Below are 10750 nucleotides of genomic sequence, written 5' to 3' on the forward strand. Positions count from 1 at the left end.
ACCTTGACGAACCCCAGAAGCAGTAGCAACAGCAGCAGCGGCCATGGCGGATGAGGAGAAGCCCCTGTCCAACCTGCCCGAGCTTGTGCCGGCCGCAGCGTTCATGGAGGACGTCAAAGCGTACATGCAAGGTGCGATCAAGGGCTGCAGCCCTGCTTGGTGGCTTGACGCCGGCTGTCCGCCGCCGCCCGCCTGCCGCCTGTCCACTTTGCGCTGCCCGGCCACCTCTGAATGCTTGCGGCCCCATGCAGGGCGCAAGGCGGAGGAGGTGATCACGGAGCTGCGGGCCAGCCACCAGAAGTACAAGTACATCGAGGCCGAGATTGTGCAGCGCAAGCGGCGGCTGGCCTTCAAGCAGCCCGAGATACAAAAGTGCCTGGCTGCCGTCAACCTGCTGCTGGACCGGCAAGAGGCGGCGGAGTCGGTGCGTGGGCAGGCTGCAGGGAGCTGGGCGTGTTTTTCTTGCTGTTGAGAGGCCTGGGAGAGCGACCAGCAGGCCGCGACCCACTTCCGCACACGTGTCGCGCGACCGCGCTCAGGGCGTTCTCCCCACAGGCCTCTTGCGGCTCCCATATCAGCTGCCAGCTGTTGTGGCACCAGCCGATTGATTCTTCCCGCTAACCCGCGCCCTGCCAAAAACACCCACCCCCGCAGACGGTGCTGGACTTCAGCCTGTCTGACCAGGTGTTTGCACGGGCGCGGGTGGCCGACGTGTCGTCGGTCAACCTGTGGCTGGGGGCGGGCGTGATGCTGGAGTACCCGCTGGAGGAGGCGCAGGCGCTGCTGGAGCGCCAGCTGGCGGGGTGCAAGCAGCAGCTGGAGGTGGTGCAGTGGGAGCACGAGTACATCAAGGACCAGCTGACCACCACAGAGGTACGGCGACGCGCCGCTGCTGGTGGGGTGCTGGGGCGACGGCGCCGCATCGATGCCTGCGGCGCGCTTGCATCGGAGCCACCGGTCGAGCTGTGCTCACGCCATCAGCATGCATCCCGCGCTCCTGCTGCAGGTCTCGATGGCCCGCGTGTACAATTGGGACGTGCAGAATCGGCGAGCGGCAGGGGCGGGGGCGGCGGGCGCATGAATGTTGGGGTCGGCTGATGGTGCACAAACCCATGCCATTCGCCCCGCAAATGGTTCTTCGGTGTAAATTTGTGGCATTGCAGAGACCGTGGGGCGAGGAGTGAGGGCAGAGGCCGGTCAACAGTCAACGAGGCGACAGCATATCATGCTCGGTCAGCCTCTCCGCCGGCAACCGCCGTCCCAATCCTTGAATCCATCCACCACCCGAGGTAATCTGCACGGCCGCTGCCACCGTCTGCAAGCCTCCGCCGTGCCTCCCTGCACAGGCCGCTGCTCTCCTGCAGCGTGCCCGAGCCTCTCGGGCACCTCCCTGGCTGCCTGCTGTACTCAGGAGGCGAGTCGGGATTGCACTGGCTGCCAGAGCGGGGCATCCCCGCGCTGCGGAAGTTTTGCATGTTCGGCGGCCTTGGGCGGGAAGCAGCGGTGCACGCTCACGGGTGCCTGCAAGCCAGCCTGCGTGCCCGCATGTCCACCGCAGCCCTGCTCTGGCCCCTTGTGGGCCGCAGCTGGGCCAGCCAGCGGAGGGGGCACCCCTGGGCCCCGTGCCGGGCACTGCTGCCGCTGCTGCCGCAGCCTTGCGTGCCTCTGAATGCGTTCGGAGCGCCTGCAAGGATATAATGAGCTCCCCCTATGCCTGCAGGAGGCAGCATGTTCCGAGCCATCGAGTGTGATCACCCAGAGAGGAAGCAGGCCTTTGCCCAGGCGAGCTGCCTGCCTGGCCTGCCTGCTGCTCTACGCTGCTGTATCCTGATGGTCTGGCTGGACAGGGCGCCTGAGCGGCGAGAATCCGAGTCTGCGATTGGATGGCCTGCCGCAGGCGGCGCCTGACGCCCCCCGCTCCTGCTGCCGCCATCTGCCTGCGTGCAGGGCGCGCTCAAGCTTTCTGGGCATCCCTCCATGCTGGTGCGCAACACGATGAGCGGGCCCTGGCCCGACGCGCCACCCCCGCCGGCCACGTCCACCCCGCTGGCCGCCAAGCTGGGCGCCTCGCTGCACACCACCCCCGCATCCATTCCCGCCCTGCCCCTCATGTCCCCCGGCGCCACGCCCAGCCTGGGCATCGGCTTTGGCGGCCTGGCCAGCTGCGGCTCCGGCCAGTCCCTGGATCACGTCATGCTGGTGGCCACAGACCCCATGAGGTGACGGGGGCGGCAGCAGGCAAACCCGCCCGGCAGCCCCCTTGTCCACGCCTGTCCGCCGCCGCGCTGCGGGCCCAGCACACCTCATCTGCATCTGCTGCTGCCCCTGCTCCCCTCCCCCTGCAGCCGCCACTTCATCCACTTGAACATGGTGGATGTGGAGGTGGATCATGAGGCCATGGATGCGCTGATGGAGGTGGAGGGGCAGGCCAGGGGCAGGAGCGCGCAGCTGCACGGCACGCCGCGCCTCGACCTAGCGGCCTGCCTGGGCGCCGCCCTCTCGCCCTGGCCCGTGCCCCTCCTGCACCCGCTCTCCCCATGCCTGGAGGAGGTGCCGGGCAGCACCGGCAGCGTGGCGATGCAGCAGGCCGCCGCTTCGTCGTCCGCTGTCGCCGCGGCTGCTGCCGGCGCACAGCCGCAACCTGGCGGCGGGGCGGGCACAACACCATGTCGCCCCTCATCTGCCGCCAGCAGCGAGACAGCTGCCATCTGCACGCTGAGGTGAGGATGATGTGCAGTGCGGGCGCTGGGAGCACCGTGCTCTTTGCCGGCCACCCAGCCTCGCGTGTGCCATCAGGCACGCCCGACCTGCGCCAACCCTTTTACCCCACCCTGCCCTGCAGCTCCCGGCGCAGCCTCTCCCAGCAGCTCAGCGACAGCACCCAGGCGCCGCAGCCCAGGAACAAGACAGAAGGGCCGGGCGAGGTGTCGGGCGGAGGCAGTCAAGCCGAGGGCAGCGCCGGCAACAAGGGCGAGGCGCAGCCGGGGGGCCTGACTGTGTCGTTCCTGGATGACAACGTGAGCGCTGGGCTGGGCCAGGCGACGGCTCGCTTGGCTGCCTTTTGCTGGCCTGCTCTCCAGCCCACCCCGCTGCAATGCGTGGGGCCGCCGACCTGCCCGCCCTGCTCCATGCATAGTGGGGGGTACTGCACTTGGCACGTCAGGCAGATCAAATAATGGTCTAAAGCTAGACGTTAAAACCGGGAAGTTAAGCCTGTGGAGGCTCTTCCCCACCTTTACCTTTACCTTTACCATGCTGCTGCAGGGCTACTTTGACATGACCCTGAAGGAGGCTGCAGATCAGCTGGGGGTGGGGGTCACCACGCTGAAGAAGGTGAGGGGGCACCAGGGCCTCAGCCAGCAGGGCCGGGCCCAGCAGCACGGCCGGCGGAGCAGGCATGCCAGTCACTGAGCACGCAGGCAGATCGTTCACCCCCCGGCCCGCGCCCCTCCCTCCTGCAGCTGTGCCGTCAGAGCGGGCTGGGGCGCTGGCCCTACCGCGCGCGCTGCTCGCTGCGCAACCTGCGGGACAAGATGCGGGTGAGTGCATGGGCTGGCGGGTGGGGCGCCACGCTTACCATGCCAGGCATGCCTGCAAGCCACCGACCAGCGCCTTCCCGTCCTGCCGCCGAAGCTCGGCTGGGCGCCGCCCACCCCAGCGGCAATACATGTGTTCAGGCCACACCCATAGCCCGCTGCCTCCTGCCCGCCCCGCACCCTCCCCCCGCCTCCCGCAGGAGTACTTTTCTTGCGCCCCCGCCGAGGAGCGCGACGCGGCCGATGCGCTGATGGAGCGAGAGTTCCGCCGCCTGGCCCACATGAATGTGGGGGCCATAGACGACGCCTTCAAGCAGGTGCCCGCCCGGCAGACCTCTCCCCACCGCCTCGCCCGCCCTGCAGGCACCGCCAGTCGCACTCCTGCCGCGCGCGCGCCTCCAGGCAGGGCCATCGGCTCTGCTTCTCCGCCTGGCCTCCACGCTCGTGCCCGCGCCCCGCGCCTGCCCCTCTCTCCGCAGTTCCGCCAGGCCATGTTCAAGCTGGAGTTCAAGGCGAGGCAGCAGCTGGACGCCGGCCGCGCCGCCGCCGCCGGCAGCAACCCGCGCAAGCGGCTGCACCCGGCCGAGCCGCACAAGGAGGCGGAGCTGAGCGGCGTGTTCCACGGCGACGCCGCCTTCCGCCAGCAGGCCATGCTGCACCTGCGCCGCCTACTGAACGCCTGCTCCGACGGCACGTACTGAGGCAGGCGGCGCCGGCGGGGCTGGCGGGCTGGAGCCTTCCCCGCCCAACGCAGGAGAACAGCCACTCAACCCCAGATCTCTGCCAACCAACCGCCAACCGACTTGAGATGCCAACGACGTAAATGCATCACCCACTAGCCAGGAACCCAACAAACAAGTGCGCCCTGCCTCTCTAGCGTTTTTCTCTGCAGGGAAAGTTTTGCCATGCTTTTGCTTATCGCAGCCCATGGGCCACGCCCACCTTGCCCACCTTGGGGCGGGGTGCTGGCCTCACACACGACCGCTATCACCTGCGCATGCATAATTCCATGCGCAGTATTCATGCATCATTCATGCGCCACATTCTTTTCAATCAATCAGCAGGGGATGTCGCGGGAGTGTACATATTGCTCGCTAGCTCGGTTGACACGTTCCGTTTGTTGTTACAGTTTCTGCCCCAGCTAGCCTCCCACCGCATGAGCAGCATCGCCACTGTCTGCACCTGTCCTCTGCTGCTTTGGCTTATTCACGCCTTGTCGTTGTGTTGGTCCCCTGCACTTCACGCGCCCCGCTTGTTGCTTACAGCCTCAAGATCAGACCTGTATTGCTAGATGACCCCTCCCTGCTGCCACCACCACTGCTGCCACCACCACCTGGGTTTGTCGACCCTGCGTGTGTCTTGGGGCTGTTGTGTTTGTTTCTGTGCCTGCCATGTACATGTATCGCTTGCAAGAACCTAGTACACTACTGTAGACACTACTGCAGAGCATCACCCTCAAAATCAAAGCATACACAGCACAGACAGCTTGGCAATGGCTGGTGCAACAGCTGCAGGACTGGTGCCGTCCACGCCATCCTCAGCCGCCAACGCTAGACTCCACGATGCGGTCACCCAACTTGATGGCCACTGCATCCGGCAGCTGCAGGTGGAAAGGAGCAAAGCCTCAATGAGTGGCAGCATTGTCAGTGCGGGGCACCCGTGGAGCTCATCTGTCACTGGCTGGCATTGACAGCTGGACTTGCCTCGCGCCCATAGCGTGTCTTGATGGCGCGCAAAGCACCGGTCAGTGCCTGCTTTGCTGGAGAATCCCTGCGCCCTCGAGCGCCAGCCACAGCCGACAGCCTCCTGCAAACAGTGCATGCTTTAAATCAAGTGATGGAAGAGGTCGTGCTGAGTTGCACCTGGCAGCAGCAAGCTTGCCTGGCTCCAGCAGTGTCCACGGCATGGATGATTGCGATGGTGACATGCTCCGTGCCGCCTGGTCGGGTGGCAGTAATAGCACGCAGGCTCTTGTGCTGAAGCTGCATCAAATGCACAAGGCAGGCAGCAGGTTCAATCACGATTCCAGGGTCGAGCGCCGGCTCCTCTTGCTCATGCCCCTGGCTGTGCATCACGTGCCTGCATAGTGCTCGCAATGTCGCCCGCGGCTTGAGCGCAGGCGGTTCCCAGTCGGTAGGCTTCCAGCACAGATGCCAGGCCCCAGTTGACCAGAGGGTTCTGATTCTCATCCTCGCCACCGCTACTCGCAGCGGTCTTCACCGCAGATCTCAGCGAGGCCTCGTCAGCCCCAAGAAGCTCCTGCACCTCAGCCAGCAGCCGCAGCGCGGCCTGGGCTGCGCGGGCGGGTGGCATCCCATTCAGCGCCCTGCACAGCACAAGGAAAATGGAGGGAAGTGGAGTCAGCAGCACTTTGAGCCCAACCAGCAGCAGGCCGGGGCAGGATCTGAGCTGGCTTGAGTGGGCGCGACGTGCATAGGCAGGAGGTCTCTCACCGGTATCGCTGGCGCAGGCGGCCAGGGGCCAGCTGGTCACCACTCAGGGCCTTGTTGATCTGCAGTAAAGGACAGACCAGCCTCAGGAGCTGCTGGCTGCTGGTACGGCGCCACATCCGAGAATGGGAATGGTCCCAGCAGAGTCAGCCAGGCTGACGCGCACTCCCCGCCCCCCACCTGCCCTCTCATGAACAGCTCACCTCATACATCCTCTCCAGAATGCCGTCTGGCAGTTCCCCTTCCGCCACGCAGCGCTGGCAACGGCACTCGAAGCCCCAGCCCAGCAGGCGCTTCTGCCGCAGCTGCACTCCTTGGCAGACAACGTCCTCATTGTATGCCATGGTCACCTCCTCGCCTGCACGCTTGCTTGCTTGTGTGGGCTTAAAGTCTGGTAAAGCAAGAACTAGCTTGCAACATAGACTCCCCGCCGAAACGGGACGGGAACCGGGCGAAAGCAGAGAAAGCAATAAAACAGGGGTGGAGCAAGGCGACATGCAACGCAAGCAGCTGACAGGGCACGCATCGAAACGTGTGTATGACTGGCAAAGTGGCATGGCGCATTGGGGAGAAACGCAACGGTACGGGAGCATGGGCTGGCCAAACGGCAGTGCGGAACGCTAGGTCACTAGAAAAGCAGGGAAAGGCGCACTATGTATGCAATGAGGGCAGCCCCGGCTCGGGGCCGTTGAGAAAGCAGTGGTCGGGAGGGGGGAGGCCCCGGTGTGGGCGGGCCCCATCGAGGGGGGATGGGGCGCGCAAGCGGCCAGATGGGGCGGGGCGCGGGCGGCAGTAGAGTCCTGCGGCTGGGTGGGATATAGGGCAATGAGCGTTGAGCAGTGTGCGATGAGCAATGAGCAATGAGCAGTGAGCAGCCCCTCCCTAAACAAAGTGAAGCGCAGGACGGGGTCCGGTGGATGGGAGGCAAGGAAACGCGGGGGGTTGCCACGTGCGCTGCCGCCGCCGCCGCAGGCAGCACCCCTGCGGCGGCGGCAGCGGCAGCAAGCCGAGGACCCAAACGCCGTGCCGCCGCCGCCGCAGGCAGCACCCCTGCGACGGCGGCGGCAGCAAGCCGTGGACCGAAACGCCGTGCCCCGAGTCCCGTGCTGTGGCCGTGGGCTTCTGGCAGGAAACTACGGCCGCAACTCGGCAGCACGGGGGCGTCGCAGCGTGCCCCCGCCGCCGCCGCGCTGCCCCCCGGGCACGGCGGCGGCGGCAGCAAGCTTGGGCCCAAACGCCGTGCCGCCGAGTCCCGTGGCTGCGACCGTAGACCGTGGGCCGGAAACTGCGGCCGCAGCTCGGCGGCACGTGGTTCTGTTCAAATCGCCAAGCGTGCAGCAGCGCCGAACCACGCTTCCCGGCCTCGGCGCATGCCTTCAGGGGCCCCCTATCGCTGGGCACACCCCTCCAACACCGAACATGCGCCCGGGGGGGAGGGCGGCCCGGGCTGCCCAGGCCAAAGTGGGCCGCCCTCGAGCAAGAGGCGGCCGGTCTGTGTGCTGAATGAATGAATGAATGCACGGCAGGAAAGAGACGAGCGATCAATCTTGGCAGCGGCTAAGCCGTTGCAACGCTGGAATCGCACGTCATAAGGGCACCCCGCTCCCTGAGTCCCACACTCGCCTGCGGCTATGTCCTGTGAAGCCCGCAGTAGCGCCGTGGGACCCAGGAACAAGCCATGGGCGTTGGGGGTGCACGAGTGGTTGGCCAGGCACAACAGCGCCCACACTGCGCTGTCCTCGCCCCCGGCCTGGTTGGGTATCAGGGCAGGGTCGTGGCTCTCCCTGCCCCCACCACTTCCCCATGCATTGGTGCGCACGACACCCTGCACGCGCTGCAGATCCGGGCCAGGAGTGGCCGCGGCATCCGCCTGGGCAGCCTGCAGAGCGTTCCACAGCTCCTCCTCTGCAGCAGGGCCAGGTTGGCACAGCAGATATCTGGCTCAAAGCAGAAAAAGGTAGCTGTTTGAACAGTAGAACAGCATGGCTGTTCAGGTAGGGAGCGGCCAGACAAGGGCAGGGACCTGTGCCGAGCCCACCTGTCTGGAAGGGCACCAGGGCTGAGGCACTGGCGGTTGGATCCTCTGCGCCTTCAGAGGTGCCATCACTGAGAGCCAGCACACGTTGCCGGTCCAGAGCAGACGCAGCACACAGGTTGAGGATCTCGCCTGCCAGCCGCTGCTGGCTGCCGGTGTTCTGCGCGTCAGGATGCCGACAGCGGCCCCATGGCGTCGGTTGGAGGAGTCGGAGCCAGACAGATGGCGCACAGCAGCTCACCATGCGCATGCTGGAAGAGTCCAGGTGCAGCTCCACTGATCCCAGCGGTGCCTGCAGTCATGGTTAAGCTTGGTGGGAATCGTGTGTGTCCACGGTGGAAGATGGGCACACTACCAGCATGCAACAGGCAAGACTAAGAAGGTGCCTCCTGGTCTCCTTGCTGTGCATCTCTCCACCCTTCACATGAATCCGTCTCACTTGTGCAGATGCCAGAGCGTGCTCAACCAGCAGAAGCTCGCCCGCCTTGACAGCCTTGGTGGTGCGCAGCCCACGACCTGCAGGTTGGGCCGAAGGCAGGAGTGGCGGAGTCAGCAGGCGATGGCCCTAGCTGCAGCTGTCAAGCAAACATGCTCCCACTTTTTTATCGGTGTGTTCAGCACCAGGCGCTCACAAGCCCACAAGCGGTGCTGAGGTGCACACCTGCAATGGGGGATGCAAACACTTCCAGCGGTCCCACCCAGTCAGCCAGCAGGTCTTGGCTGGCCGCCGGCTTGGAGTAGATGGTGGCCAGGGCATATCGCCCCTGGCTCTGCTGTGCCAGCTCCTCAGTGTGCAGCAGCTTGGGCACAGACTTGTCCTGTGGATTCTGAAGGCACACGGGCAGGCAGGCAGGCAGGCAGAGATCCAGCAGATGGGCGGCCAGCAGTAGGGGGTGGCGCCAGCACATCCACCTGCTCCGTGCGGTACTTCACATCGCGCATGAGACAAGTGCTGGCGCCACCCCCCCCCACTGGCGGGCAGGGACATGTGTGGCCACCAATCAGAGGCACCCTACCCACCTGCTTGCGCAGCTCCGAGAGGTGCTCCAAGGCCGGGCCGTAGCAGCGCAGGCGCAACAGGGCCCGAGCGCGGCGAAAGCGGGCTTTGGTGTTGGCGGGATCCAGCTCCTGGGCTTGGCGGGCAGCCAGGTAGGCCTGGAGGGGGAACAAGGGATGCAGCGATCAGTGGCTGCTGCCAGTGTGCTTGGCCAGCACTCCACAGCCGCCCCACCTGCTCCCACTGCCTCAGCTCCAGGTACGCCGCTGCGCTGTTGGTGAGGGCCAGCACGTCGCCAGGCGCCAGCTCCAGGCAACGCTGGTAGCAGCGCAGAGCACCCACATAGTCCTTCCGCCTGCGGGGTGATGCAGAGCAGCATGGGTAGCCTGAAGTCCTCAAAAGGCAGATTCTGGGCCGAGGCCTTATCATCAGCTGCCAGCAGGGCAGCGCCCATCCACCTCCCCCCCGGCTGCAGCAGTGCACCCATACAGCTCGTTGCCGTGCCGCCGCAGGCGCTTCGGGTCGCTGCTGGCTCCGACATCCGGCTCGGGCAGGCGCCCAGCTGCCGAGCCGCCGCCGCTGACGCTGGCATCCGCTGCGCCGTGTTCCTCCTCAGGCGGCAGGAAGATGATGTCCGAGGGGTTGTCCACGCGGATGCCTTGTGTGCCGTCGGTGAACACCTGCATCAGGGGATGCGTTGATATGGGGCTACCCAGAGTTAGCTGCAGCAGCACAACAGGGCATAGGAGATGTGGCACCTTGAAGAAGGGCTCCTTGACTGCCATCCGTGCGCCCGGGGGGAACAGCCTGCACGGGCATGGGACGGCAGGGGTTGGTGCGGCACGTGCCGGCGGACCAGGAGCGGACACGGTCGATGCTGTGACCCCTCGGCAGCGCATCCCACTGCCGCACCTGTCCAGCTCCCTGGGTCCCACGTTGGGCGGTGCCATGTTGTAGATGGCGGCCTGGCAGGCAGTGTTCTCCTCCTCCTCGCTCTCCAGCACCAGCATCACACCAGCCACCTGCGCAGGCGCTCAAGTGATGTGTGAAGCACGCTCTCTGCACTGATCAAGCAGCATTCATTCATTCAGCACACAGACCGGCCGCCTCTTGCTCGAGGGCGGCCCACTTTGGCCTGGGCAGCCCGGGCCGCCCTCCCCCCGGGCGCATGTTCAGTGTTGGAGGGGTGTGCCCAGCGATAGGGGGCCCCTGAAGGCATGCGCCGAGGCCGGGAAGCGTGGTTCGGCGCTGCTGCACGCTTGGCGACTTGAACAGAACCGCGTGCCGCCGAGCTGCGGCTGCAGTTTCCGGCCCACAGTCTACGGCCGCAGCCACGGGACTCGGCGGCACGGCGTTTGGGCCCAAGCTTGCTGCTGCCGCCGCCGTGCCTGGGGGGCAGCGCGGCGGCGGCGGCGGCACGCTGCGACGCCCCCGTGCCGCCGAGCTGCGGCCGTACCTTCCTGCCAGAAGCCCACGGCCACAGCCACGGGACTCGGCGGCACGGCGTTTCGGTCCACGGCTTGCTGCCGCTGCCGTCGCAGGGCTGCTGCCTGCGGCGGCGGCGGCACGGCGGTTGGGTCCTCGGCTTGCTGCCGCTGCCGCCGCCGCAGGGGTGCTGCCTGCGGCGGCGGCGGTAGCGCACGTGGCAACCCCCGCGCTTCCTTGCCTCCCATCCACCGGACCCCGTCCTGCGCTTCACTTTGTTTCGGGAGGGGCTGCTCACTGCTCATGC

At 66.2% G+C, this 10750-nt stretch overlaps 2 protein-coding genes across 2 annotated transcripts; both read left to right on the forward strand.

Moving 5' to 3' along the window:
- Positions 1-43: 43 nt before the first annotated feature.
- Positions 44-1081, forward strand: CHLNCDRAFT_20219 (hypothetical protein; the record flags this gene model as incomplete). Its single annotated transcript, XM_005850068.1, has 4 exons — positions 44-131; positions 252-424; positions 655-873; positions 1007-1081. 4 exons carry the CDS (start codon positions 44-46, stop codon positions 1079-1081), a joined length of 555 nt encoding a protein of 184 aa, XP_005850130.1.
- Positions 1082-1977: 896 nt separating this feature from the next.
- CHLNCDRAFT_142237 (hypothetical protein) lies at positions 1978-4237 on the forward strand (the record flags this gene model as incomplete). Its single annotated transcript, XM_005850069.1, has 7 exons — positions 1978-2219; positions 2346-2720; positions 2843-3017; positions 3265-3333; positions 3462-3539; positions 3737-3853; positions 4016-4237. The coding sequence occupies 7 exons, from the start codon at positions 1978-1980 to the stop codon at positions 4235-4237; spliced, it is 1278 nt and encodes a 425-aa protein (XP_005850131.1).
- Positions 4238-10750: the final 6513 nt, after the last annotated feature.

This window comes from Chlorella variabilis, assembly GCF_000147415.1.
Source record: "Chlorella variabilis unplaced genomic scaffold CHLNCscaffold_4, whole genome shotgun sequence".
Classification (NCBI taxonomy): domain Eukaryota; kingdom Viridiplantae; phylum Chlorophyta; class Trebouxiophyceae; order Chlorellales; family Chlorellaceae; genus Chlorella; species Chlorella variabilis.